A 26,139-nucleotide genomic window follows, 5' to 3' on the forward strand; every position below is an offset into this window, starting at 1 on the left:
TATCAAAGGCATTTCTGTGACCGCCTAAGTTTTCTGCGGCTAACTTAAGGCAGCCCTTGCCGAGTTTTCAAGGCAAGAGTTGAGCGGAGGTGGTTTGCCACTGCCCGCCTCCATGTGCAAACTCTGGATTTCCTTGAATCAAACCCGGTTCTCCAGATTAGAGTGCACCTCCTCTTAACCACTACACCGCACTGGCTCACCATGCTTAATACTGCACTGAACACTAATTTTGAAGGGGGAGTCATATTTGAAAAAGGATGTGAACAGTTAAGGAGAACAGGCTCATTAATATCTATTATCTGCAATAAAGCTTCCAAGTTCTGTAGCAGTGTACCTCTGAATATCTGATGCTGGAAGGAAGCATCAGAAGACAGCCTTTCTGTCTGCTCATTTACTTCTCATCTGGCTCCAGACTGTTGGAAACAGAATACAGGTATGGACAGACCCGAGAGCAAATCCATCCACACTTTCCGAAAAGCGAGCCCGACAAGGTGGAAGCACGGGCCGGGTCCTTACCGAGTTTCACGCTCTGTACTCTGCCTCCGATTCGGTCAGACGCTTCGAGGACAGTCACATCCGTGAAACCCTTTTCCAAGAGAGTTTTGGTCGCCGAGAGGCCCGCAAGCCCAGCACCGATAACTACTATTCGCGGCTGTCGTTTTTTCGGTAGGCCACTACAAAGAGGATCATCAGTGCTGTCTGCAGATATTTCACAACTTTGCATGCCGTCCAAGCTCTCTTTCTAAGGAACCTGCGGAGAAAAGACACAGAAGTGAGTTCAAACAGCAAGGCTGGAAAAAATTTTTTCCACTTTCTTCCCCTCCTGCTGCTATCAAGATCGCTTGCTTCCTCTGCGGCCGACACGTCAATAAATCTGCAGAAACGCCGGAGTTCCAGCAAGTCTCAAAGGGAGGACCAAACCTAACCGTGGGTCTAAATGTGACCCACTGGGAAAAGCAGCAAGATCAGCCCGGAATATAAATGTGGCTGACCCCGAAGGATGAAAGCTTGCAAGGGTACCACGGTCTCCACCCGGTCATCAGATATGATATTTCCAGAAAATGCATAGAATTTCTAGACTTTTTATAGACACACCTCGCCGACGGAGGCGGCAATTTTGTGGGAAACAAAAAACCAGACGCTACATGGGGGCCGACACGGACACGCCACGCTCTGTGAAGACCTGCCGAGGGCAAGAATGATTCAGCTGAACTGCTGCTTCTTTGGCAACCACAAAACGCAGGCTTCGGGTCTGAAGGTACAGGAGGAGGCCGCTGGGGCTGGTTTTCCAAAGGAGGGCATGAAAGGGCAGCTTCGCACAAGATGTTGTTTTAGGGATGCTCTTTAAAATAGAGAGTGGATGTGACGGGCTCATTTCTGGCGCTACCTCGCTGGTCAGGGGGCTGGACATGAGAACTTAAGAAGGGTCCTGCTGGATCAGACCAGCAGTCCATCTAGTCCAGCATCCCGTCTCATGCAGTGGTCAACCAGTTCCTTCTGAGCACCGCAATTCAAGAAGAATATTGGCATAGAGGGAGAAAAAGTTCTGTTCGTCAACTCTCTCCACGCTGTGAATAACCTGGGGACCATTTGCTAACTGCCCCAGTATCACTTCCCCGTTCGTTCATCTTGGCTTTCAGAAAACTTGTTCAGGGTTTCCGGGAAGTCCCCCAAACAGACCCAGGCCTGCTTCGTTTCAATAAGATGTTGTATCAAGGGCCCAGATTAGTAGAGTTATTTAGAAGTGGTAATTATTGCGACTTCCGAGTGGGATTCTCGATTATAATTTTATCAGCCTCCCCGCCAGCATGGGCCAACACCTTGGCACAAACCTACAGGGGCTGATGGGAATTGTAGTCCATAACATCTGGAGTGCCAAAGGTTCGCCACCACGGATCTAGGGGATGTAAGGGGGGGGGGGTCTACAGCCCCAGCCACCACTTCTGGGAGATGAATTTTGCAGCCGTGCCCTGCCCCCTCCCAACTGTGCCCCATCAGGAACTCCCCATTTGGGAGCGGAGTTGAGAGCCGGTGAGCGGGGCCACACCCGATCTCTACATGGAGGTGGGAGCAGCAATGGCCCATTTGAGCCCGACTAAGGTCAGGCTTGGACGCAGCTCTAAGCTGTAACCTGCTGGTCTCAACCAAGCTCAAACTGAAGCCGGCTGCTCTCGATTCCTCTATAACTTTATCCCTTTATACCGTTGGTTCCCGCAAGCTCCGCCCGACAGGAGGTGGGGTTTAGGGGCGGAGCCAACAGTATAAAGCTAGAGGCTTCACAGCAGCCAGATTCAATCTGAGCACAGCTGGCACCAGGCTCAGATCCAGCTCCAACCCTGCAGCTTAGAGTTGGATCCAACTCTGACCCAAGCCACGCTCAAACGGGCCCCTACTGCTCCCCCCTCCATGTGGAAGAGGGACAGAGCAAGCAAGCAAGGAGGGCAGGGACCACAGACACAGAGTTACAAGGAAAAAAGACTACAAACTCTCACAGACACAGAAAGGAGTCTTTGGGATACAAAGGGCACGAAGCCTATCAATAAGCAAAGAGCCTGCTGAATTTGCTGCACTCCCTGACGAGGCAGGAAGATACTGGGGCAAGACGGCTACGACCTGCCTACAGGAAGTGACCAAAGTATATTTCCTGCCTCCTTGATTGACGGTAGAGAACAACCCAAACAAGATGGCCTACACCATCCAGGAGAGCAAACAGGGGCAGGCCCGCTCGCCAGCCTGCCATTGCACCCTGGCTGTGGGGAGAGCGCTGTTTTAGGTACGCCCCTGACCCAGATGTACCCAACTTTGCACAATGTGTGAAATACTCTGAAAGAGGTGCATTCAAGGAGGGACGTTTACCGAACGCCCTTGCCAGGGCATGTCTAGCCAACATCCTCAAGAGCTTGCAAAGCTCCTGAACCACCAAGTCAAACAAAGGACACCAGACATGCCTTGTGACCGGGTATGTGCGTGCCCGTTCCTTATTTTGGGGCAAACTGGAAAGCAGTTTTACAAAGTCAAAAAGTTCAGTAGGGAGAAGGTTATGCCAAAAAATCAACAATGTTACAGTGATAATCTCCTGTGTATACTGTAGACATGCACAACATATTTTCAAGTATAAATTGCTTAAGTTTTATCTACAATAAATATGGTTTTTTCCTCCCCTCAAAAAAAAATTCTGGAAATTTGACTCCTCTACCCATACGGCATTCTGACGCTTTCCTGCTCCCTATACTCAGGTGAAGTCCATTTTTATCTATAACATTTGGGAAGATTCCTGAGCACGCACGCACGCGCACACATACACACCCCACTTTGACTTGGAAAGATTCACTCAGGAGTTTGGCAGTCTCTGATCTGGACAGAGGAGAGGAAAAAAGTTATTTTAGATATTTTAAATTATTTTAATCATTTTAGATTTAAAAGAGCGGTTTCTTGCCACTCTTTTAAATCTTACAGCTCTCGATGCAAATCCACAAACGGCAGACAGCCATGCTACGTAAAAAAAAAATAAGGTCCCAACTTATAAAATGAGATAAATGGTATGTAAGGAAGATAATGACACAGTTGCCAAACAGCCAGGAGTATTTCAGGAACAAATTATACAGCAGACTCGGTTTATACAGAGTGCCTAAAGGGTCATATTTTTAACAGAAAATCCTGTTAAAGTATGATCCTACGCTAGAGACAGAAATGGGCTGGCCATCTCGAACCTTCACTTGGTCAGTTAGTTTTACCTTTTACCTTTTCCTGACCTGGTCCTGCTATCTTTAACCCACAGGCACTAGAATGGAACACACTTTTGCTGGAAACACAAGACAGGAAGTGGACTGACATTTAGGCAGGAAGAGGAGGAGACAGAGTTATGACCTCACCATTGAGGAGGGGACTTTCGTACTGCAAACCAGCAGAGAGCATTGGAGGACCAATAGAGAGTGACTGGTGGTGGTGGAAAACACTGTCAGGACAAGATGGTCTCCCAAGCCTCCACAGGAAGTGACAGAATCTGAGTTCCTGCCTCCCTGAGGATGGGTTGGGAAACCATTTAGCAAGATGTCCCCCACCTCCAGGAGAAGAGGAATCCTTTCCACCAATGAGTAACCTCCCTTTGTCCTCAAGCTATTCCTCTCAGTGTTCACACAAGGCAAGATTTTTTTATCCACTCCTGAAGCAAAATAACCTATTAGTCAAGAACATAGAAGATGAAGACATAGAAGTAGAAGAAGACAATTTAAAGTAAAAATATTAGTAGAAGTAGACATAGAAGTACAAGAAAAACTAGAAGTAGAAGAAAAAGTAGAAGAGTCTCAATTTAAACCCCGCCTTTCTCTCTGTATGGAGTCTCAAAGAGGCTTAAAAACTCCTTCCCTTCCCCTCCCCACAAAAGAAACCATGTGAGGTAAGTGGGGTTGAGTGAGTCCAGGGAGAATTGGAACTAGCCCAAGTTCTCCCAGCAGGGTTTATGTGAAGGAGTGGGGAAACAAATCCAGTTCTCCAGATTAGAGTCTACCACTATACCACACAGGGCAGGATTCAACTAAAAATGCAAAGAGGGGGCCAGATCCACATATGGGTCTCTGCATATTTCAGAAGGCTCTAAGTTAGACACTGGCTCTTCCCGTTGCCAATGCTGGCACGCTGGGCCTACAAATAGGAACAGCCAGCATCCAAAATGGATCGGCCTTCCTAAAGTGGGACACAGACCCCTGAAAAAAAGGGGGGGGTATTAGGAGTTCAGATTACTGCTCGTTCGCCTCGCTCAATTGCTCGCTCGCTCTTTCTTTCTTTCTTTCTTTCTTTCTTTCTTTCAGGTTTCTTCTCTAAAGTCTAAACATTTTGCTGCCCTAGGTGTGTTTCGAATGTCCTGGGCAAGCAGTGTATGTCAGGCAAACATGATTGGCCCTCAGAGGTTTGATTACCCGTTGGCACAAATCACTTCGTTCCGACATTTTTGGACGTTGTTGGCAAAAACCACATCTGATGGAGCAGCATCATGAGAATGCCTGTCCTCAGCGCAATCCTGGTCTGTCACATTTGGCTGCTACGGGAAACAGTACGAGCGGAAGCCCAGAAATGTCTGCCAATTGTGGCGTGTTTCCCTTCCATTATACAGTTTTCAAAGAAGCATAAATAGCAAAAACATGCGTGCTCGAGCTGCGCATTTAGCTTTTGCTGGCAGACCCCGGGAACAGCAAACTCCTCCACCCTGAAGGGAATTCTCTTTGGAGATGCTACGAAAGTGCTCGTGACATGAAGAAATCCTACCCCGTTGTCCTGAAAAGCCAGGTTGGCTCTTTATGCAAACAACACTGCCTGGGAGAGAACGCAGCATGCTCTCATCAGGGACTCAGGAGGCCAGGAGCCTTGGCCAAACTTGTGACATGCTGCCATTCTTGGAACCGCAAACACACCTCTCTCGCAAGCCCTGCTCCAGCCTGCCTCCAAATTGTCTGATCAGCACTCCTAAGTATTGTCCACCGAAAGCTTGCCTCCGGTTCTTTGAAACTAAGGGCCTAAACCAGGGGTGTCCAACTCTGGGGCTTCAGATGTTCATGGATTACAATTCCCATCAGCCGTTGCTGGCATGGCCAGTTGTCTGATGGGAACTGTAGTCCATGAACATCTGAAGCCCCAGAGTTGGACCCCTCTGGCCACAACTGAACATGCCCAACAGAATCAAAACAAGTTGACGGGATGGCAAATAACACGAGAATTCGAGGGTCTCTCAGATCCATTAACTGGGCAGCCCTGGAGAGAAATACATGCTGACGTTTACAGAAATTCAAGAACAAAAGAAAGCTTGAGCGTGCATATCCCTCTGTCCTGTTGCAAACACACTTTCCAAGTAGGCTGTAAAAATGCAAAGGATTTTACAACAGCTTAGTTAGTGGGGTGGGCAGGTAAATGCTCCGGGAACAAAAGGTTGAACAGATTACAAGGGGTGCCAAAATTGTTCTGCGTGCTAAAATTGTTCTGCCCCCCCCCACAGCAAGGTCTTTTGCAAGAGCATTTAGCCTTGTAAAGAGCCATTAACACAAAAACCCATCTGTACCCACACCCATCCACACAAATCATCATCTCCTTCCAGACTTAGGAGCCATCGCTCACTCCATTCCTTCTCCACTGTAAATCAAACAAAGCACAAGCAAATGGGCTGAAACTGAGATGATGGGGGTGGGGCTGGTACTAAAGGGAGAAACTTCTCAAAAGTTTTGTAAAGGAGGGAAAGCCGGATGAGGGACAGTTGTGCAAAAGAGCCCGATTCCATTTGAGAGCAGTCACTTTGGCTCATTTTAAAACACATGGTGAGGTAACCATGTTGCAGATCCCTGATTTACATTCTAAGCCACCTTGAGTTCCTATACGGTAAAAAAAAAAGGCATCTAATAAATATAGGTCCTCTGCGTGGAACCTCAGAATACTCTTATTTTTTTTCGGCCAAAACAATTTTCGGCCAAAACAATTTTCCTGTTAAGTCAGGTCCATAGGTCCAATCACTTGCCTAGTCAACTGCCCCAAACAGTGCCCAAACAGTCCCCAAACTGACTGTCTAAGTCAGGGGTCTTCAAACTATGGTCCTCCAGATGTTTGCGGACTACAATTCCCATCAGCCCCTACCAGCATGGCTAAATAGCAGGGCTGATGGGAATTGTAGTCCATGAACATCTGGAGGGCCATAGTTTGAAGACCCCTGGTCTAAGTCATCCACCTCATATTGCACCTCTGTGGCATCTGTATATGTGAGGGAAAACAAACCACAGCCTCTCCAGAACAAAGCAAGTCAACTTACCGTTCGAAGCGCATTAAGAGAAATCTAGCAAGCTGCACCCACTTATCACGAGCCACGTGCCCTTGCACAACATTTCCCAGCAATCACAAACAAACGTGAGTTCGTAGCCAACTAGCAGCTAAACTGCCGCCCAACAAGAAGAATAAGCAGCTGACGAACGCTTCAGCAAAACAACCTGGGGCTACGGAAACATTGTTGATGATGCTCAGGATTAACTGCCTGGCAAAAAGCCTCACAGCAGCGGGAAGCAAAAAAAACTGAACCAAAACGGAAGAACATTCGCCAAGAAATTCGGCTCCAAGTTTTCTTATGGGAATCCTGAAGTCGAATATTCGGCAGACGTCGGAAGATAACGCCCGTAGATGCTGAATCTGATATCTGGGATTTGATTTCAATAAGCGACACGGGACATCACTGGCGCATGATGGAGTTCCTGCTTGAGAGTTGGCAGCATGGGTGATTTTATTATTTGATGCCTGACAATTAAGAAACACTTGGAAGTGCACAGCATGGGAGCAGTGGTGCAGGGTGGAAAATTTTCGGATGCTACACTTTTCCAAGGAAAATCTCCATCCCCCACAAATAAATGTAGTCTGTTTATGTACAGGTGTCAGATCTGTTGTACGGCAAATCAATCATTCAGATGGGTTGAATGTTAAATACGAAGCATGCGCTTTGTTCATGATATATCTGCCTTCTTGGGCTAACTTTATTTGAAATTTTAAAAATACCAGCTTTCTGAACTCTAACGGATGATAAAAGTTGTGCATTATCTCTCACTCCTGTTTTTTATCTGTTTTTTACTGTGGGCCATGGCTCTGGGGTATTATGAATTTGTTCAAATGTGATTCACAACAATGCTGGCGGAAGGAAGGAAGGAAGGAAGGAAGGAAGGAAGGAAGGAAGGAAGGAAGGAAGGAAGGAAGGAAGGAAGGAAGGAAGGAAGGAAGGAAGGAAGGAAGGAAGGAAGGAAGGAAGGAAGGAGGGACGGAGGGACGGAGGGACGGAGGGACGGAGGGACGGAGGGAAGGAAGGAAGGAGGGACGGAAGGAAGGAAGGAAGGAAGGAAGGAAGGAAGGAAGGAAGGAAGGAAGGAAGGAAGGAAGGAAGGAAGGAAGGAAGGAAGGAAAAAGAAGAAAAAGGAAGGAAGAGGAAGGAAAGGGCGGAAAAAAGGACTGAGGGCCGGACGAATGACGAAGATGAGACGAGGCCGAGAAGGAAGAGACAGACGGACGGTTGAATGAATGACGGACGGACGGACGGACGGACGGAGGAAGGGAGGACGGACGGACGGACGGACGGACGGACGGACGGACGGACGGACGGAAGGAAAAGGAAGGAAGGAAGGAAGGAAGGAAGGGCAGCTGGTAGAAGGAGAAGGAAGGAAGGCGAAGGAAGCGGAAAGAAGGGAAGGAAAGAAAGGGAAGGAAGAGAAAGAAGGGAAGGAAGAAAAGAAAAGAAAAGAAAAGAAAGAAAGAAAGAAAGAAAGAAAGAAAGAAAGAAAGAAAGAAAGAAAGAAAGAAAGAAAGAAAGAAAGAAGAGTTGGCCTCAGGCTTGAGAGCTTCCTCTGACACTGGCAGGATTTGTTGCAGCCACACAAGTTGAGCTCACCACCTCCCAAAGAACACTTCCGAGGTACCACTTGGAACAAGCCCTGGCAGTCAAGTGCTCTGGCTGAGGCATGTTCTGCCAGGTGAGAAGCATGAATCACAACTTTAGAGGATCTCAGCCCGTCATTAGTTTCACCGTGCAAACCCTCTGATCTTAGAAAATGACAGCTAAGAAGCCCAAGCAGGCCTTTCCACAAGCAGGCCTTTCCAGGGAGCAAGTGCTTACAAACACGCGTGGAAAAGCCGTGTACTGAGTCAAGTGATCAGTCTGTTCAGTGAGCATTGTCTGCTCTGGCTGGCAGCTGTTCTCCGGGGACTCTGGTGGGGGACTTTCATCTCACCTACGATGACAACCTTTTCATTAGAGAACGCAGGGATTGAACCTGGGACCTTCGGCATGCCAAGCTCAGAGGCTCTGCCACTGAGCCACGGCCCTTCCCTTTGTCAGGGTTAGGACGACCATCAAGGCGAAGACTCTGCGGCCCATCTGTGCAGCAGGAGAAGCATTGTCAATTGGCCAACAGTGAGTCACACCACCACGAGATGCGGACAAAAACAATCGGCTCTCACTAAGAAGAGGAGGGAGCCTGGATGGAGGCCAAGGAGATTAGGTCAGCCAAGAGCAGCGGAGCAGTCTCTATACTGGGTGTTGTGGGTTTTCTGGGCTTTGTGGCCACGGTCTGGTAGTTTTCGCTCCTAACGTTTCGCATGCATCCATGGCTGGCGTAATGTTTCTCTCCGTGATATCAAAACAGGTCTTACAGTGACAAGTCTCTGAAGGTGCCAGCTACAGTTGCGGGCAAAAACGTGAAGAAGAAACAGAAGATGAGTTGGATTTATATCCCCTCCTTTCTCTCCTTTCTCAGAGATCTGTGACAAGTCTAAGGCCACCCAGCAGGAATGTAGGAGTGGGAAAACAAATCCAGTTCTCCAGATTAGAGTCTGCGACTTTTAACCACTACAACGTGCTGATACCAAGATCTAACACTCCAACCATTTGTTCCAGCATCCTTACTAGAAAGTGACATTAAGTCTCAGTCGACTTATGGTGACCCCTGTGAGGTTTCCAAGGCAAGAGGCCAACAGAGTTGGTTTCTTATTGCCTGCCTCTGGACTTCCTTCAGGTCTCCCTCCCAAATATGAAGCAGGGTCAACCCCACTCAGCTCCTGAGATCTACTGAAATTGAACTAGTCTGGACCATCCAAGTCAGGGAGAAAGGCATATGTAGGTGCGCTGCCTGTCTCCACATAGCAACCCTAGACTTCCTTGGGGGTCTCCCTACAAGTATTGATCAGGCCCAACCTCCCTTAACTTCCAAGATTTGCTGTGATTGGACTAACCTGGACTACTCAGATCAGGGATTCGACATGCTGACGTTTGCGGTTTTCACGTGAGGAGGATAATCGTTCGTTCTCTGGGGGAAAATGCGGCGGTGAAGCGTCGGTATGACCACACAAAGCCTTAGAATTGAACACTTCATCCGGCTCTGGAGCGCAGAGGGCAGCCTTTGTTGACTACACAATCATTAGGGTTGGCCAACTCCGGCTGGGGAAATTCCTGGAGGTTTGGGGGCAGAGCTGGGGAAGGCGGGATCTGGGAAGAGGAATGAGATCAGCAGGGAGACCACCCTCCAAAGCAGAGGCGTACAGCCTATAGCAGGGGTAGGGAACCTGCGGCTCGAGAGCCGCATGCGGCTCTTCTGCCCTTGCACTGTGGCTCCATGAGCCGAGCCGCCGGCCCCATCCTTGCCTGACCTGCAGGCAGCAGGGCGGGCGCACCAACTGCCCACGGTCGGCTGGGCCATGCCGCGGGCTTCCCCTCTCGCCCACCCTGTTGGAGCGGGGCGGGCACTTTCCCGGCGGTCGGCGAGGCGGAGCCACCGGCTTCACCCTTGCCCGCCCTGCAGGCAGCAGGGCGGGCGCATCCATGCGCTTCTCAGAATGAGCCGAGTAAAGGGTAAAAAAACCCCTATATATACAGTGTTATCTTTATTTTAAATGTCAAAAATTATTTGCGGCTCCAAGTGTTTTCTTATCCCGTGGAAAACGGGTCCAAATGGCTCTTTGAGTGTTAAAGGTTCCCTACCCCTGTCCTATAGGGACATGGACTCACCCATGTCCCCAGGCGCACGTCTTTTGGTCACGTGGGGAGGGGCAGGCACCCTCCACCCCACATGACCAAACAGTGTGCACCCCAGCCCCATTCCACCAAGCCCCACCACTCCCGCCCCCATGCAGGCTGGCTTTGGGGCAAATACCGGCCTGCAGGAAGGCTGAGGGTGGGGCTCAGGAGTGGGGCCACACCCCCAATCCCCGCCCCACAGCACAAGGAGCGTGGGGGTGCAGGGCACCCGGAGAGGGAGTTGTTTCCGGGAGCCATTTCCCCCCGATACGCCTCTGCTCCAAAGCAGCCGTTTTCTCCAAGGGGACTGATCTCTGTTTTGGCTTTCACAGCCAGCCATAGACGTGGGAGAAATGTTAGGAGCAGTGGCATAGTGCCAAGGGGGTGCACGCGTGCCCTGGATACAGTTCCCCCTTGGTCCGACCCTGGTTAGGAGCAAGAACTACCAGAACCATGGCCAGAAAGACTGGGAAAATCAAAACCACCAAGAACTGATCTCTGTTATCTCGAGATCAGATGCAATTCTGGAAGATCTCCAGGCTTCACCTAGAGGTTGGCAATCCTTACAATGGTATATGTGAGTGGTCCCGTAGATCAGCACCATCACCCTGGTCTTCTGCTTCATGCTGAACATCGTGAGTTATAAACTGCCCAGGCAAGTCTTACAGAAAGAGAGAAAACAGTGACCAGAGCAGTGGGTTCTAATCTGGAGAACTGGGTTTGATTCCCCCGCTCCTCCACATGAAGCCTGCTGGGTGACCTTGGGCCAGTCACAGTTCTCACCGAACTCTCTCAGCCACACCTACTTTACAAGATGTCTGTTGTGAAGACAAGAAGGAAAAGGAGAGAAGGGCAGAGTATAAATCGAAACAATACAGTGTGGTGTGGTGGTTAAGAGAAGGTGGATTCTGGAGAACCAGGTTTGATTCCCCACTCCTCCACCTGGGTGGCAGAGGCTTATCTGGTGAACCAGATGTGCTTCCACCCTCCACATTCCTGCTGGGTGACCTTGGACTAGTAACAGTTCTCTCAGAACTCTCTCAGCCCCACCTACCCCACAAGGTGTCTGTTGTGGGGAGAGGAAGGGAGAGGAGCTTGTAAGCCACCTTGAGTCTCCTTACAGGAGAGAAAGTTGGGGTATAAACCCAAACTACTACTACTACTACTACTACTCTTCTTCACGCATTTAGGCTACATACAAGGGTACGGTATACTTACAGCGATTCCGAACTATTTTCAAACTCCTTTGCTTCTTACACCTCCTGCAAGCAGCTAGAATGGAGGCCAAAGACTCTATCTAGTGCGAATTGTTTTGGTCACGCAGTTAAAGGAGAGCACACAGATGAGAGGACAAAAGTACGCTCAGCATGAAAGCAGCACATGTTAGCGATCGGAGATCCAAGATGCTGCCGCATTAATCCCCCAGCCAAAGCAAACATGCAGCTGAAATTCTATCTTCAGGTTCCGATGTCTGCAGCTGACCACCAGTGGGACACTTGTTGTAGTAGGAGGTCGTGAGATGGACCACACCAGCCACGGGGACGGCAGGCCAAATCTAAGCCTCAGAAGAAGAGGAGGAAGAGGAGAAGAAGAAGAGTTGGATTTATATCCCCCCTTTCTCTTCTGTGAGGAGGAGGAGGAGGAGTTTGGATTTATATCCCCCCTTCCTCTCCTGTAAGGAGACTCAAAGGGGCTCCCAAACTCCTTTCCTTTACCCCGCCCTCCCCCACAACAAACACCCTGTAAGGTGGGTGGGGCTGAGAGAGCCGGAAAATAAAACAGAGGCTCCTTCCACACATGCAGAATAATGCACTTTCAAACTGCTTTCAGTGCTCTTTGAAGCTGTGCAGAATAGCAAAATCCACTTGCAAACAGTTGTGAAAGTGGTTTGAAAACGCATTGTTTTGCGTGTGCGGAAGGGGCCAGAGTGATGAAGAAGTGCCATTTGTAAATCACTGGTCTCAAACTGGTTTCTGCCGGAAGGTTTTAGAAAGCGTGGCGTCACACACAGTTTGTTGGCGAGGACTGTCTTTCCCAGCACACAATGTTTCCCCCGCGCCCTTCCTGGCTGACCACTCGAGTTTGCTTCTTTTGAACCGCAAAAGTTTTGACTTTGGAAAAGAACGGATTAATTTTCCGGGCAAATTTCCGATCCTCTTGAAAACAGGGAGGGGGCAGTTTTTTTCACTTCACTTCAGCTCCGCCTTCCAATTTGGGAGACTTCACTTCACTTTTGAAGTCCTGTAGGGATAGGAAAGACCCCTCCCATCTAGAAAGGGCTCTCAGGGCATTCACAGCAGAACTTTTCCCAAAGAACATAAGAACATAAGAGCAAGCCAGCTGGATCAGACCAGAGTCCATCTAGTCCAGGTCTCTGCTACTCGCAGAGGCCCACCAGGTGCCTTTGGGAGCTCACACTGCAGGAGGTGAAAGCAATGGCCTTAAGAACATAAGAGCAAGCCAGCTGGATCAGACCAGAGTCCATCTAGTCCAGCTCTCTGCTACTCGCAGTGGCCCACCAGGTGCCTTTGGGAGCTCACGTGCAGGAGGTGAAAGCAATGGCCTTCTGCGGCTTCTGCTGCTGCTCATAGGAACATAAGAAGGAGTCTGCTGGATCAGACCAGAGTCCATCTAGTCCAGCTCTCTGCTACTCGCAGTGGCCCACCAGGTGCCTTTGGGAGCTCACATGCAGGAGGAGAAAGCAATGGCCTTCTGCGGCTGCTGCTCCTGAGCACCTGGTCTGCTCAGGCCTTTGCAATCTCAGATCAAGGAGGATCAAGATTGGTAGCCATAGATCGACTTCTCCTCCACAAATCTGTCCAAGCCCCTTTTAAAGCTATCCAGGTGAGTGGCCATCACCACCTCCTGTGGCAGCATCTTCCAAACACCAATCACACGTTGTGTGAAGAAGAGTTTCCTTTTATTAGTCCTAATTCTTCCCCCCAAAAAAACAAAATGCTGGAGAGAATTTGTCCCGTCTCTGGCTCTTTCCCTTTCCAGTGCCCGGCCAAGGAAAAACAAGAGCGGACAACCGTTCTCCAAGGCGAACTTTTTTTAAAAAAAAATCCTCATTTTGGGGACATGCTGGCAAATGATCTTGCTTCGTTTAGCAGTCCTTAATTGTCACAGGTTGCTTGCATCTCTGTTTATTCGTTGCCATTTAAAATGATGCCTTCCCAGCATGATTCAATGGGAAAGGAACACACAATGCTTTGGAACCGTTTAAAACCAGGTGGTCAACAATTCAGTAGGGTTGGGAATACGTGGAGTTTTCGGGGCATGGCCTAGAAGGGGCAGGGTTTGGAGAGGGGTCTCAGAATGATACAATGTCATAGGCAGTGATGGCGAACCTTTTCAAGACTGAGTGCCCAAATTGCAACCCCAAACCCACTTATTTATCACAAAGTGCCAACACGGCAATTTACCCTGAATACTGAGGTTTCAGTTTAGAAAAAGCAGTTGGCTCCAAGGTGTATGTTACTCGGGAGTAAGCTTGGTGGTAGTTGGTGGCTTTGCTTTGAAGCAACCGTGCAACTCTTCCAACTGGTGAATCACGACTCTAGGAGGGTTTACTCAGAAGCAAGCCCCATCGCCAGCAACCAAGCTTACCCCCAGGTAAAGGATTGCACTTTAGTTCTTCATATGAAAATCAGTGGGGTTTAACAGCGTTTAACAGGGTTACCTACACTGCTTCCACAAAACTAGGTCTTAAGTTTAATGCTAATAATTGAGCCCAGTGCCCCAGGTCAGCCTAGATGTGTGTTGTGGGGAGGGGGGGCACTCTGTTTGCGCGTGCCCACAGAAAGTGCTCTGTGTGCCACCTCTGGCACCTGTGCCATAGGTTCACCACCACTGATAGAGTTTACCCTCCACAGCAACCCTGTCCTCCGGGGGAACCCATGTCTGTCATCCAGACATCAACCGTAAAAGCGAGAGACCTCCAGAGGTCTTTCCCAACTCCTTCCATCGGCCTCATTTGACTGGAGATCTTCCACATGCCAAGTAGATACTTGGCCACTGAGCACAGCCGCAAACCTTCATCCGGTTCCCCTATCCCAGGGGCCTGCAACCTGTGGCTCTCCAGATGTTCATGGACTACAATTCCCATCAGCCAATTGGCCATGCTGGCAGGGGCTGATGGGAACTGTAGTCCATGAACATCAGGAGAGCCACAGGTTGCAGACCCCTCCCCTATCCCATCATTTGGGGATTGTGCTTTTAATTGTGCTTTATTAAAAAAAAAATCTTGAGAGGTTGAGATCTTCCCATTATCGAGCTACCTGTTCCCTCCTCCAATTTTTGGCAGTTCTTGATTCTGTTGCTTGATCTCCCTTGACCCCGAATAAAATGTTTGAATACCAGTTCAGTTACATCCAGACACTAGTCTATATATATATATTCATCTATTAAACAGACTCGAGATATGGCTGTGCTGGCACCAGATCCGTTCTGGCTCTTAGTGCGAAGGAAGAAGTCTTGGGAACTTTTAATCATCTGGAAAAGCCTTATAAAAAGAAACAAAAGGACGCCATGTGGAATGGAGAAGCTATTGGGGTGATTGCATGACAGCTCTGAAAGATCAAGAGGAAACAAATGTGAGCCTCAAACAAAATTAAACCATTACACAAATCCAATCTTCAAAGCCTCCTTTGAACAGAAATCCAGATCTTCAGTCTGCAAAGGAGGGGAAGGGATTGGAGGGGGGGGGGGGAAGGAACCGGTCTTGTGATCTGGATGCAGATACTGAGGCTACGTGCTGTTATTCCCGACTCGTCCTGAGTAACCCAGAGGTGCGCTCACCTGCAGCTCTCCTGGTTCAACACACCATGACGGAAACTTGGTGCTGAAGCAATAAACATGGTTTCAACCCCTCCTTACGCAGTGTGATAGCCAGCGTGGCGTAGTGGTTAAGAGCAGGTGGATTCTAATCTGGAGAGTCAGGTTTGATTCCCCACTCCTCCACCTTGAGTGGCGGAGGCTTATCTGGTGAACCGGATGTTTCCCCACTCCTACATTCCCGCTGGGTCACCTTGGGCTAGTCACAGTTCTCTTTGAACTCTCTCAGCCCCACCTGCCTCACCAGGTGTCTGTTGTGGGGAGAGGAAGGGAAAGGAGCTTGTAAGCCACTTTGAGTTTCCTTACAGGAGAGAAAGGTGGGGGATAAATCCAAACTCTTCTTCTTCTAAAGGGCATTAAGGAGTGGCATGGCCTTGTTCTGGTGCATTAGCCTGCCCTGGGGCACTTGGCAGTGGAGTTCAGTGGAGGTGGCATATGCACCTGAGGCTGTCTGCCCCCAGCCCCCCCTCTGCTAAACCACTCCGGATACTCAAATAGCACATTCTCTGAAAATCTTGTTGTTCTCTAAAGGTGCAGCTGGAAGAATGACTATCCTAAAAGACAAGCCATATATATGTCCTACACACGTGAACTTGAATTCCAAGATGTCTTGTGGAAATGGACACTTAAGATACCGTGTTTCCCCGAATATAAGACAGTGTCCCAAATATAAGAGTTTCCCCGAATATAAGACAGTGTCTTATATTAATTTTTGTTCCCAAAGATGCGCTATGTCTTATTTTCAGGGGATGTCTTATATTTCTGTATTCTGTTCGTCAGGCATGCTTCCAAACAAAAACTTTGCTATGTCTTACTTTTGGGGGATGCCTTACATTTCGCACTTCAGCAAAACCTCTACTACGTCTTATTTTCCGGGGATGTCTTATATTCGGGGAAACAGGGAAGGTATAGAGGAATTCTTCTGAATAGCTACTATCCATCCTTTTAGCGCCGTCAGCCATACCTTCGCTCACAGAGCACCTCTGAATAGTAACAAGAGACAGAGAGAGAAATACATCTCACCAGGACATGCCTCTGAAGAGACCAGCCACAGATGTGGGTGACACGTTTGGAGCAAAAACTATCAGAGTGTGGCCACACAGCCTGGAAACCCCACAATAGCTAATGAACCATACATCTCCAAACACTACACTTGGGGGCAAGGCTTGCCATCATGAAAGGAGCTGTTTTTTCTACCCACTTGGCTCCCCAGAAAAATACAAATCCCTGAGAAGTTGTAACCCCCATGCTCAGAATGGGTTGACCCAGAAAGGGGTGGAGACTCAAAGCAGTAGAAGGCTGCAGAGCTCATGTAGTTTGGAGGAGACAAGGCTACCAGACTCGGACCTGGATTTCTATAAGCCCCTTAACACCTTGTTAAGGTAACTGCAATGTTGTTGGGAACTACTGGGAAGGTGGTTGTTTATTTTTGCTATGTTGTAAATGTTGGGAGTTTATTGTTTCAGGGTTTCTTTTTATGTTTGTAATGGGTGAGAGTTCTCCTGGAAACCTTCATCATGTTGAATCCTGTTCACCAAGCCCTTGGAGTCTTCAGGAGCCAGCCCACTTGCAAAGAAGAATTGGACTTGGCAATATCAGAAGACTGTAACTAGAAGGACTTGAAGTGAAACCTGAACAGGACCTTGAAGTGTGATGTTAAATGTTGATGTTATATGTTATATGTTAAGAAAGTAAACCATATTGTTTTTAAAATTTGTTGTTGCAAACTCATTCCAAGTTCTGCCCCACAGAACCCACAGATAGAGGTTACAAAGTCACCTAGGCTATACCTGGAATCAGCAGGCTTTTATACTCCTACAGCTGGAAGCGAGAAACACTTCACGTTGAATATACCGGGGAAGATGTCACGGGATTATGTAATCGTATCAAATTAGAACCCCGCTGAACATTTGGCTGTGACCACGTTTCTTGGCAATGAGTCTCCTGCATTAATTATGTGATTTCCTTTTGGCAGTTCTACCCCCATCAGACACTTGCGTTTTAACGCCAAATTCTGTTGTGCTCTAAATAGAAGAACTCAAATAACTTTGGCTGAGTCACCCCGGGTTTCCTTCTTCCTAAAACGAACCAAGATGGTTCACAGACTCTCCAGTTTATCTGACTGCTGTATTCTGCGAAAGGAGCGTCCCGAATCATACACAGCACCTCCTAAGGAAAGAAATTCCTAAAATAATCCTGTATTCTCGGCCTGTTTTCTTTAAGCTGCCGTTTCTGCTTTTTAGAAACACATTCCTCAAAACGCATCTCAAGGAACACCAACAAGGTCTTTAATTGGTCATAAAATACATCTTTAGGGTACTGGATAACTCTTTGATGTATTATACGTGAAATGCATGAAGTTGCCCTATGTTGAATTGGATCTCTGGGGCCATCAAGGAGGAGGAGGAGGAGGAGGAGGAGAGGAGGAGGAGGAGGAGGAGGAGAGAAGGAGGAGGAGTTTGGATTTATATCCCACTTTCCTGTTAGGAGACACAAAGGGGCTTACAATCTCCTTTCCCTTCTCCCCGCCACAACAAATGCCCTGTGAGGTGGGTGGGGCTGAGAGAGCTCTGAACAACTGTGACTAGCCCAAGGTCACCCAACTGGCGTGTGTGGGAGTGCACAAACTGATCTAGTTCCCCAGATAAGCCTCCACAGTTCCAAAGTGGGCAGAGCTGGAATCAAACCCTGCACTAGGATTAGGGGGGGAGTGCCTGCTCTTAACCACTACACCACGCTGGCTCTCAAAATAAGTACTGCCTACTCAGACCGGCAGCCGCTCTCCAGGATTTCCAAGTGGAGGGCTTTCACCTAACCTACTTCCTGGTCCTTCCAACTGGAGATGCCGTATCGAGGTGATCCGGGGACCTCTTGCATGCCGCGACAGATGCATCTCGCTCCTGAGACGCAGCCCCTACCTTGGATGCAACCGCTTAATCACAACCCCATGAAGTTCCATGTCTTGGGGTTTCGAAAACAGGAGATGAGAAGAGATAGTATATCCACTAACCTGGATTGCTTTAAAAGGGGCTTGGACAGATTTATGGAGGAGAAGTCGATCTATGGCTACCAACCTTGATCCTCCCAGATCTGAGATTGCAAATGCCTGAGACTGAGGGTGCTCGGGAGCAACAGCCGCGAAGGCCATTGCTTTCACTCCTTCCTGCAGGTGAAGCTCCTAAAGGCACCTAGTGGGCCACTCTGGCCAGTGCAGCTGTGCACGCTGGACTAAGATGGATCCTGGTGCAGTCTGATCCAGCAGGCTAGTTCTTATGTTCTTATGTTCTTATAGTCTACTGCGGCCTTCCTCCGCATAGCAGCCTTAGGCTTTCTTGGTGGTTTCACATCCAAGTACTGACCCAGCTTAGCTTCCAAGCTATGTCAAGACTGGGCTAGTCTGGGCTACTGGGGCTGCTGCCCTTCCCCACGGGGATCTGGTTCTGAACGAGAACAACCAGGTGCACAGCACAGCATCAGGACTGGGTACTTCAAAAGTGCAATTTCCACCTTTGCAAGGACAGAATCTGAATTGCGTGTTCAACCGGTTTACTGTATTAAATAATTCTGCATTATTTAGGAGAGGCTTCACCATCCGGTTCCCTTCTCATCATGGACTCCACCCAGAACGGGGGCGGGGGGCCGGGGGGAGAATGACATCAGCACTACGTTTTTAGACCAGAGATTTGTGCCACCTCACCTGCCACACTGACACCAGCACATGGAATGTGCTTTGTGGCGCATGCTTTTTCACATGGAGCGATGGCCCCAGCCTGCCCTGCATCGCCGAAGCCAGTAAAGGTTGGCAGAAAGCCCAAGAGCGTCAGAAGATCCTCGGCAGCTGCACGTGGCAGGGGGAAGCTGTGTAACCTGAGAGGGACTAGAACTGGACAGCCCTAGCTCCAAATTCTTGTTTTGCCACAAAACTTATAGGGCAATCCTGGGCCAGTCATTCTCTGAGAGCCAGTAGGATGTAATGGTTAAGAACAGGTGCATTCTAATCTGGAGTACTGGGTTTAATTCTCCGCTCTGCCACTTGAGCTGTGGAGGCTTATCTGGGAAACTAAGATCAGCTTGTCACTCTCACGACATGTTAGATTAGTGACCTTCCGCTAGTCACCGTAGTTCTTTGAGCTCTCCTCCTGCCCCACCACCCTCACAGGGTAGTGTTGCTGTGAGGGGGGCCGAAGGAGAAGGAGATTGTAAGCCCCTTTGGAGTCTCCTGCAGAAGAGAAGGGGGGAGGGAATATAAGTCCAGATGTGCGGCAGCAGGAAAAGGCATCCAAGCTCAGAGGAAGTGGAAGTGAAACCTCCCCTGGACTTCCTCTCCCACAGTCCAGTCACCTTCTGCATTCAGAGTTAATTTCAGTTCACTCGATTGCTGTCAAGCCATTAGCTTGCAGATCTGACGCAAACTGTGTTTACCCAGGAAGAAGAAGAAGAGTTTGGATTTATATCCCCCCTTTCTCTCCTGCAGGAGACTCAAAGGGCTTCTTACAACTTCCCTTGCCCTTCCTCACAACAAACACCCTGTGAGGTGGTTGAGGCTGAGAGAGCTCCTAAGGAAGAGCTGACTGATCAGCTCCGGGCGCCCAGCTGGCGTGCAGGTGGGAGTGCACAGGCTAATCTGAATTCCCAGATAAGCTCCACAGCCAGGTGGCAGAGGCTGGGAATCAAACCCTAAGCTAGATACACTCCAGCTCTTAACCTCCTAGCAACACTGCTCAGCCTTCAGGGAAGTGGGTCTCCATTTTTCGCACAGGTCTGATTCAAAGAGAGTAGCCCCACACCTTGTTCTTAGTGAATGACTGTCTTTCTTGGGAAACTTTCCAGTCAGTTAGCCAAGTTGCATAATTGATTACTTCAGGGCATCCTCCCCTATGTTACACTCTCTCTGACCAAAAGGCAAAAGGAGATTTGTGTATTCATCTGCCACTAACTGGACTTTCTTTGCTGTAGAATACTCTGCTTGTGTCCCAGTGCCAACAGAGTATAGGAGCCAAGTATAGGTTCAGTGGAACAGTGTATAGAGGAGCAACAGTGGCGTAGTGGTTAAGAGCAGGTGTATTCTAATGTGGAGGAACTGAGTAAGGAGTTTGTAAGCCCCTTTGAGTCTCCTGTAGGAGAGAAAGGGGGGATATAAATCCAACTCTTCTTTTTCTATAGGACCCAAATGGGGCATTCTACAGCAAAGAAGGTGCAGTTAGTAGCAGATGAATTTACAAATCTCCTCTTATCTTTCAATGGGACAGAGTTCAGCTATCTCCTTCAAAAGAATCGATGGTCCTTAAAGATCTGCATTAAGGTTACAATCACCCTGACCTCCAGACCATCCAAACCTTGTAGATCCTTGTGAGAGGCCAAAACAGGATCAGATCTTGATACATGTTGGATGGGAGGCCACCATGGCTTGCTACGCAGAGGAAACCTCTGAAAACCTTTTGCCTCAAAAACCCGAGGGGGTCACTGTAAGCTAGCTGTGGCTTTACTGCAAAAACAAAAACAACCTACAGCCATTTATGTGAAATCTTCGAATAAGTTTTGGTTTATAAGATGCACTCCTAAGTGAACTTCATCAGATACAAAACTGGGATTATGGCTTTGAGGGAAATGACCTAAAATGCTACTTTGGAGATGGGTCTCAAAAACAGCCAACTGGGTCAGGGAGTTAAAGACCATGAACAGACAATATGCCTCTTTAAAGTTCACAAGCTTCTGTACTGGTCTCAAGTTTCCACACATTACAGCAGGGGTCCCCGAAATGGTGCCCAAGACAATATCTTTCCTGGTGTCCACAAAGTGTTTTTTAGGAAGTGGGTGGAGCCAGGTGGACCTTTGCCCACCAATGCTTCCGATTGGCCACTAGAGATTTGACTGTCGGTGCAGATCATTGGATTACCACCATTGACCACCATAGCAAAAGGATTTTGTACTGTGCAACTGAATGTTAACCACTGTGTGGTCGGCTCCACCTCTTGCAGCAGCCATTTTGGGTGGCCATTTTGTTTCGGTGCCCACTGTGCTGTAGCGGAATTCTGAAGATGCCCACAGGCTCAAAAAGGTTGGGAAACTGTTAGGTCTCGAACCCATAAGCAACTGGAAATGGACTCTTGGATTGCTTTGATCGGCGAAAGCTGCCATTGATAGGCATCGAAGCACCCAGCTTGTCAAAGCTAGTTCTGGAGAACTGGGCTTTTGCTACTCCCTTTATTCTGATGTTACTCACCCCTCCCATTTTCCCAAAGAATGTGAGAAAGAGCTAGTTTGGAGTTAAGGTGCCCCAAGGTCTACAATAGATAGAGATAGAGTCACCCGGCCTCCTGCTCCCACAGGACAACAGAAACAATCCCGTTTCCCATGAGACCAAGTGTCAGGGGAAAGCCTAGTCATCTACTCAGCATGTGAAGCCATAAAGCAAAGATCAAGGAAAGAATGTCCCAGATAACATATCGCAAGCTGGTTACATAGATCTTGTAGCAATTACATTAAGCTAGGAATGCATCTCAATCAACTAGATACAATCCCCCTGACAGAAACCCCTGATTTACAGAATATAAAGTTTAGGTCCAGTGGCAATAGCATCACAAACCAGGTACTACCACTGAAGGGCACACTCGTTCAAAACCTGAGCATCAGCCTAAGACTTTATGCCTTTCTTTAAAAGAATAGCAGAGGGAAACCCTTTCCAGAGCAATTTTTGTCAAAGATTCAGAGCATAATCTCGCTGGAAACTGGGGTTAATGGATGAGAGAGACGACAGATTTTTCACACTACGACACGCTCTGAAAAACCGCAAGAGCAAAAAAAATATCAACACGTCTGTCTGGATTCATTAGGTGTCTTTTGTTCACTGCGTTTGCAGCCAGCTCTCGTGGGCCATCCGGGCTGCAGAAATTAGATCCGGGATGTGTTTGCTCCAAATAAGGGTCTAGGGGCCTGAAATTCAGTAGGCAGAAACTCCTGCCCTTTTGGCCAACGAAAGGTGAAGAGGCCAAGCTACAAGCACCGATGCCCTGACCTGGATGGCCCAGGATAACCAGATCTTGTCAGATCTCAGAAGCTAAGCAGGGTTGACACCGGTTAGTTCTTGAATGGGAGACCACAAGGAAGTCCAGGCTAGCCATGCAGAGGAAGGCAATGGCAAACCACCTCTGTCTTAACCCGGATGCTGAAACTAGCCCGATCTTATCTGCTCCAGAAGCTAAGCAGGTCAGCCCTGGTTAATACTCAGACGGGAGACCACCAAGACGTTCAGAGTCTCTATGCAGAGGCAGGCAATAGGAGAGCCAGTGTGGTGGTGTAGTTAAGAGCAGGCGGATTCTAGTCTGGAGAACCAGGTTTGATTCCCCACTCCTCCGCCTGAGTGGCGGAGGCTTATCCGGTGAACCAGTTGTGTTTCCGAACTCTTAAATTCCTGCTGGGTGACCATGGGCTCGTCACAGTTCTCTCGGGACTCTCTCAGCCCCACAAGGTGCCTGTTGTGGGGAGAGGAAGGGAAAGGAGCTTGTAAGACACCTTGAGTCTCCTTCAGGAGAGAAAGGTGGGGTATAAATCCAAACTCTTCTTCTTCTTCTGTTAACTACTATACCCTTCGTAACTGGAGGGCGCCATAGTGGGAGTAGCTCACCAGAAAAACAGAATGAAATCTCCAGGTGGAACTAGTTCTGCTCTCCCATGACATAAAAGAAAGCCAGTGTGGGTGGACTTTAATCTGGACTTTAATCTGGAGAACCGGGTTTGATTCCTCACTCCTCCACATGAGTGGCAAAGGCTTGTCTGGTGAACTTAATTTGTTCCCCCACTCCTACACATGAAGCCTGCTGGCTGATTTGTCCAGTCACAGTTAATTCAGAACTGCCTCAGCTCCACCTACCTCACAAGGGGTCTGCAGTGGGAAGCAAAAGGCAAAGGAGTTTGTAAGCCCCTTTGAGTCTCCTTACAGGAGTATAAATCCAAACTCCTCCTCCTCCTCCTCCTCCTCTTCTTCACTGCAGAAGTCATTTAAGGCAATTTATTTGGGACACTATTTCAGGGCAACAAACTGAATCCTTTATTGCTGGGTGGAGGCATCATTTGGGAGTTTCAGCCCCAGGCAACCCATTCTGTGCAGCTGCACACTCAACAGCAGGGTCAGACACCTGAACACTTGTTAAGCCTGCTTAACTAAGAAGCCGCTTTGCTTTTGTCGATATTAGCTGGACTTCACACCGGACCGGCGGCTTGAGAAAAGCCGCTTTTAAGGAAAGCCACCTGCAAGCGCTTGAGATGCACCCCAAGAAAATCCAGCGTTGACTGCAAGAAAGTCGTTCCTTCAGATTTTGTAATGCCTGCTTTTATGGCTCAGTGGCTCTGAAACGGAGCTGCGTCCATCACCGTCCTCCGTGCTGTTTGTCCCAGGGTCACCGTTCGGCAGAGGGCAACCGTGACTTTAAAACTTTGGCACCCTGACCTGGATGGCCCAGGCGAGCCCTAAAACGCCAGATCTTGGCAGCTAAGAAGGGTCGACCCGATTCAGCATAGGTGTCAAATTCGCGGCCCTCCAGATGTTATGGACTACTGTTTCTGTCATCCCCCGCCAACATCATGCTGGCAGGGGCTGATGGGTACTGTAGTCCCTAACATCTGGAGGGCAGCCAGTTTGACACCTGTGCTATTCAGCATTGGAAGGGAGACCCACGAAGGATAACCAGGGTGGTGACGCAGAGGCAGGCAATGGCAAGCTCCGCCCCCCGCATGCTATCGGCACACACACACACACACACACACCTCTTGCTTTGACCTGGACGGTTCAGGCTAGGCCAATCTTGGAAGCTGAGCAGGGTCGGCCTCAGTTGTTGACTAGATGGCAGCAGAGTCATAATTAGATAATTTTACACCTGACGCAATATAAAACTATGCCCCTATACTTCCATAGTTATGCTGGCATGGAGGTAGGTGCAAAGATAACAACAGCAACGATAACACAACGCTTTTTTTTAGTCACTGGCCCTTCTCAAGCACCAGCCTTTTAAAACGCTTTGGGGTTTGTGTGCCCCAAAGCCAATGCAATTATTACTCTGTACTGCCCTTGTCACAGCCTCTAGATGTGAGATCAAGGTGCGCGCACAAGCAGAGGCCGGTAATGGCCAATCACCTCTCTTTCGCCTGCCTTCCCAGCGGTGTAGTGGCAAGAGTAGCTGCACTCTAATCTGAGAACCGGGTTTGACGTTCCCTTGCTCTGCCCCTTGAGCTGTGGAGGCTTATCTGGGGAACCAGATTAGTTTGTGCACTCCAACACACGCCAGCTGGGTGACCTTGGGCTGGTCACAGTTCTTCGGAGCTCTCTCAGCCCCACCCACCTCACAGGGTGTTTGTTGTGGTGGGGTGGGGGGGGAAGGAGATTGTAAGCCCCTTTGAGTCTCCTTACAGGAGAGAAAGGGGGGGATATACATCCAAAATCTTCTTCCCTGAAAAATCCTACCAGGTCACTCTACAGCTGGGACTTGTCAGCATTTCTCACCACCAACACGTTGGCTTTTTTGGAGAGTGCAAGAGAAATTCAAAATGCTCGCCATAAAGATATAATCTTGGTACCGTTTCACATGGTACAAGGGACAGAAGCAGGGTGTGACTGTCTCCTTAGCTGCTAATTTTCTAACGTGTCAGCAGAACTTGGAAAGTACAGCTCACCCCCGACTGCCTTGCTTCTTTCTAGCAACACACATCCGAGCACTGGAAATTAAATTTAAAAGATGGAAACTACTTCCCCTGGGGCAGAAAAGAGCAAAGGTAATGTCATTAGGAACCTCTGAACGGGTCTCAGTTAAAATACATCCACTTTAAGTAGCCATAAAAGATGTTAATCTATAATAGGAGAAAACTTAACAGGAAGGGTCCAAAACATGCAGATAAATGCCGCTGACTTCAAATATCCCATTTTCATAAGTAGGATTTTATCGGCATAAAAAATTTGGCAGCCTGTAATAAAAGTGATACCCTGTAATTTGGTCATTTATTTACAGCAGGGGTCTTCAAACTATGGCCCCCCAGATGTTCATGAACTACAATTCCCATCAGACCTGCCACTTGAGCTGATGTCCATGAACATCTGGAGGGCCATAGTTTGAAGACCCCTGATTTACAGGAAGGGACCCAACATGGACCTTCAAGGGCACCTCATTTTCTTCTGTATCCCATTCCCTTATTTCGTACTCTCTTCCTTCCGGAAGCTTTCTTATCCCGGCCCTTTTCCCTGCTTTCTTCTTTCCTTGCTACCCACCAAGCACCACCCACCGTATCTCGCTTGTTTCTATTTTCTAGTTCAAGCAAACATTTTGCCACAATTTAATTTCTTCCTCGGGCTTTAAGGCAGTTAACAATAAAGTTTCCAAAAAAGAAAAGCTTTTCCAGTTAAAACCAGAATAAAGTAAAATAACAAACCCTAAATCTCCCACCTTTCTTCCGAAAGATACCTGCCATCCAAACCCCCTCAAAAGCCTTGGCAAACAAGCCAACCTTGCAGCAAGCAAAAACAAAGCTTGTAATCTTATCCATCCAGACTTCAGCTCTATATTTACATTGCATTCACTCAGTTTTTACCCCACAGGGGTCCCAAAGCAATTTACATTGTTCTCCTCTCCTCCTTTTTATCTTCACAGCAACGCAAATGAGGGAGATTAGGCTGAGAGAGAGTGACTGCCCCAAAATCTCACCCAGCGAGGTTTCAGGGTAGGGAAGACTGGAACTTCGTCTGGTCTACCATAAGGTTCCAGTCCAGAGGTATAACCTTTTATATCTAGAGGTTAAGG

At 48.5% G+C, this 26,139-nt stretch overlaps 1 protein-coding gene across 1 annotated transcript in view; it reads right to left on the reverse strand.

Annotated features, from left to right (window-relative positions):
* Positions 1-26,139, reverse strand: part of SMOX (spermine oxidase) — a 56,777-nt gene that overhangs the window by 22,679 nt on the left and 7,959 nt on the right. The window contains exon 2 of the mRNA XM_048510025.1: positions 517-751. Within this exon, the coding sequence (XP_048365982.1) occupies positions 517-724 (208 nt within the window). The 5' untranslated portion in view covers positions 725-751. The remainder of the gene's footprint in view (positions 1-516; positions 752-26,139) is intronic.

The sequence above is a fragment of the Sphaerodactylus townsendi genome, linkage group LG10 (genome assembly GCF_021028975.2).
Source record: "Sphaerodactylus townsendi isolate TG3544 linkage group LG10, MPM_Stown_v2.3, whole genome shotgun sequence".
Taxonomy (NCBI): Eukaryota; Metazoa; Chordata; class Lepidosauria; order Squamata; family Sphaerodactylidae; genus Sphaerodactylus; species Sphaerodactylus townsendi.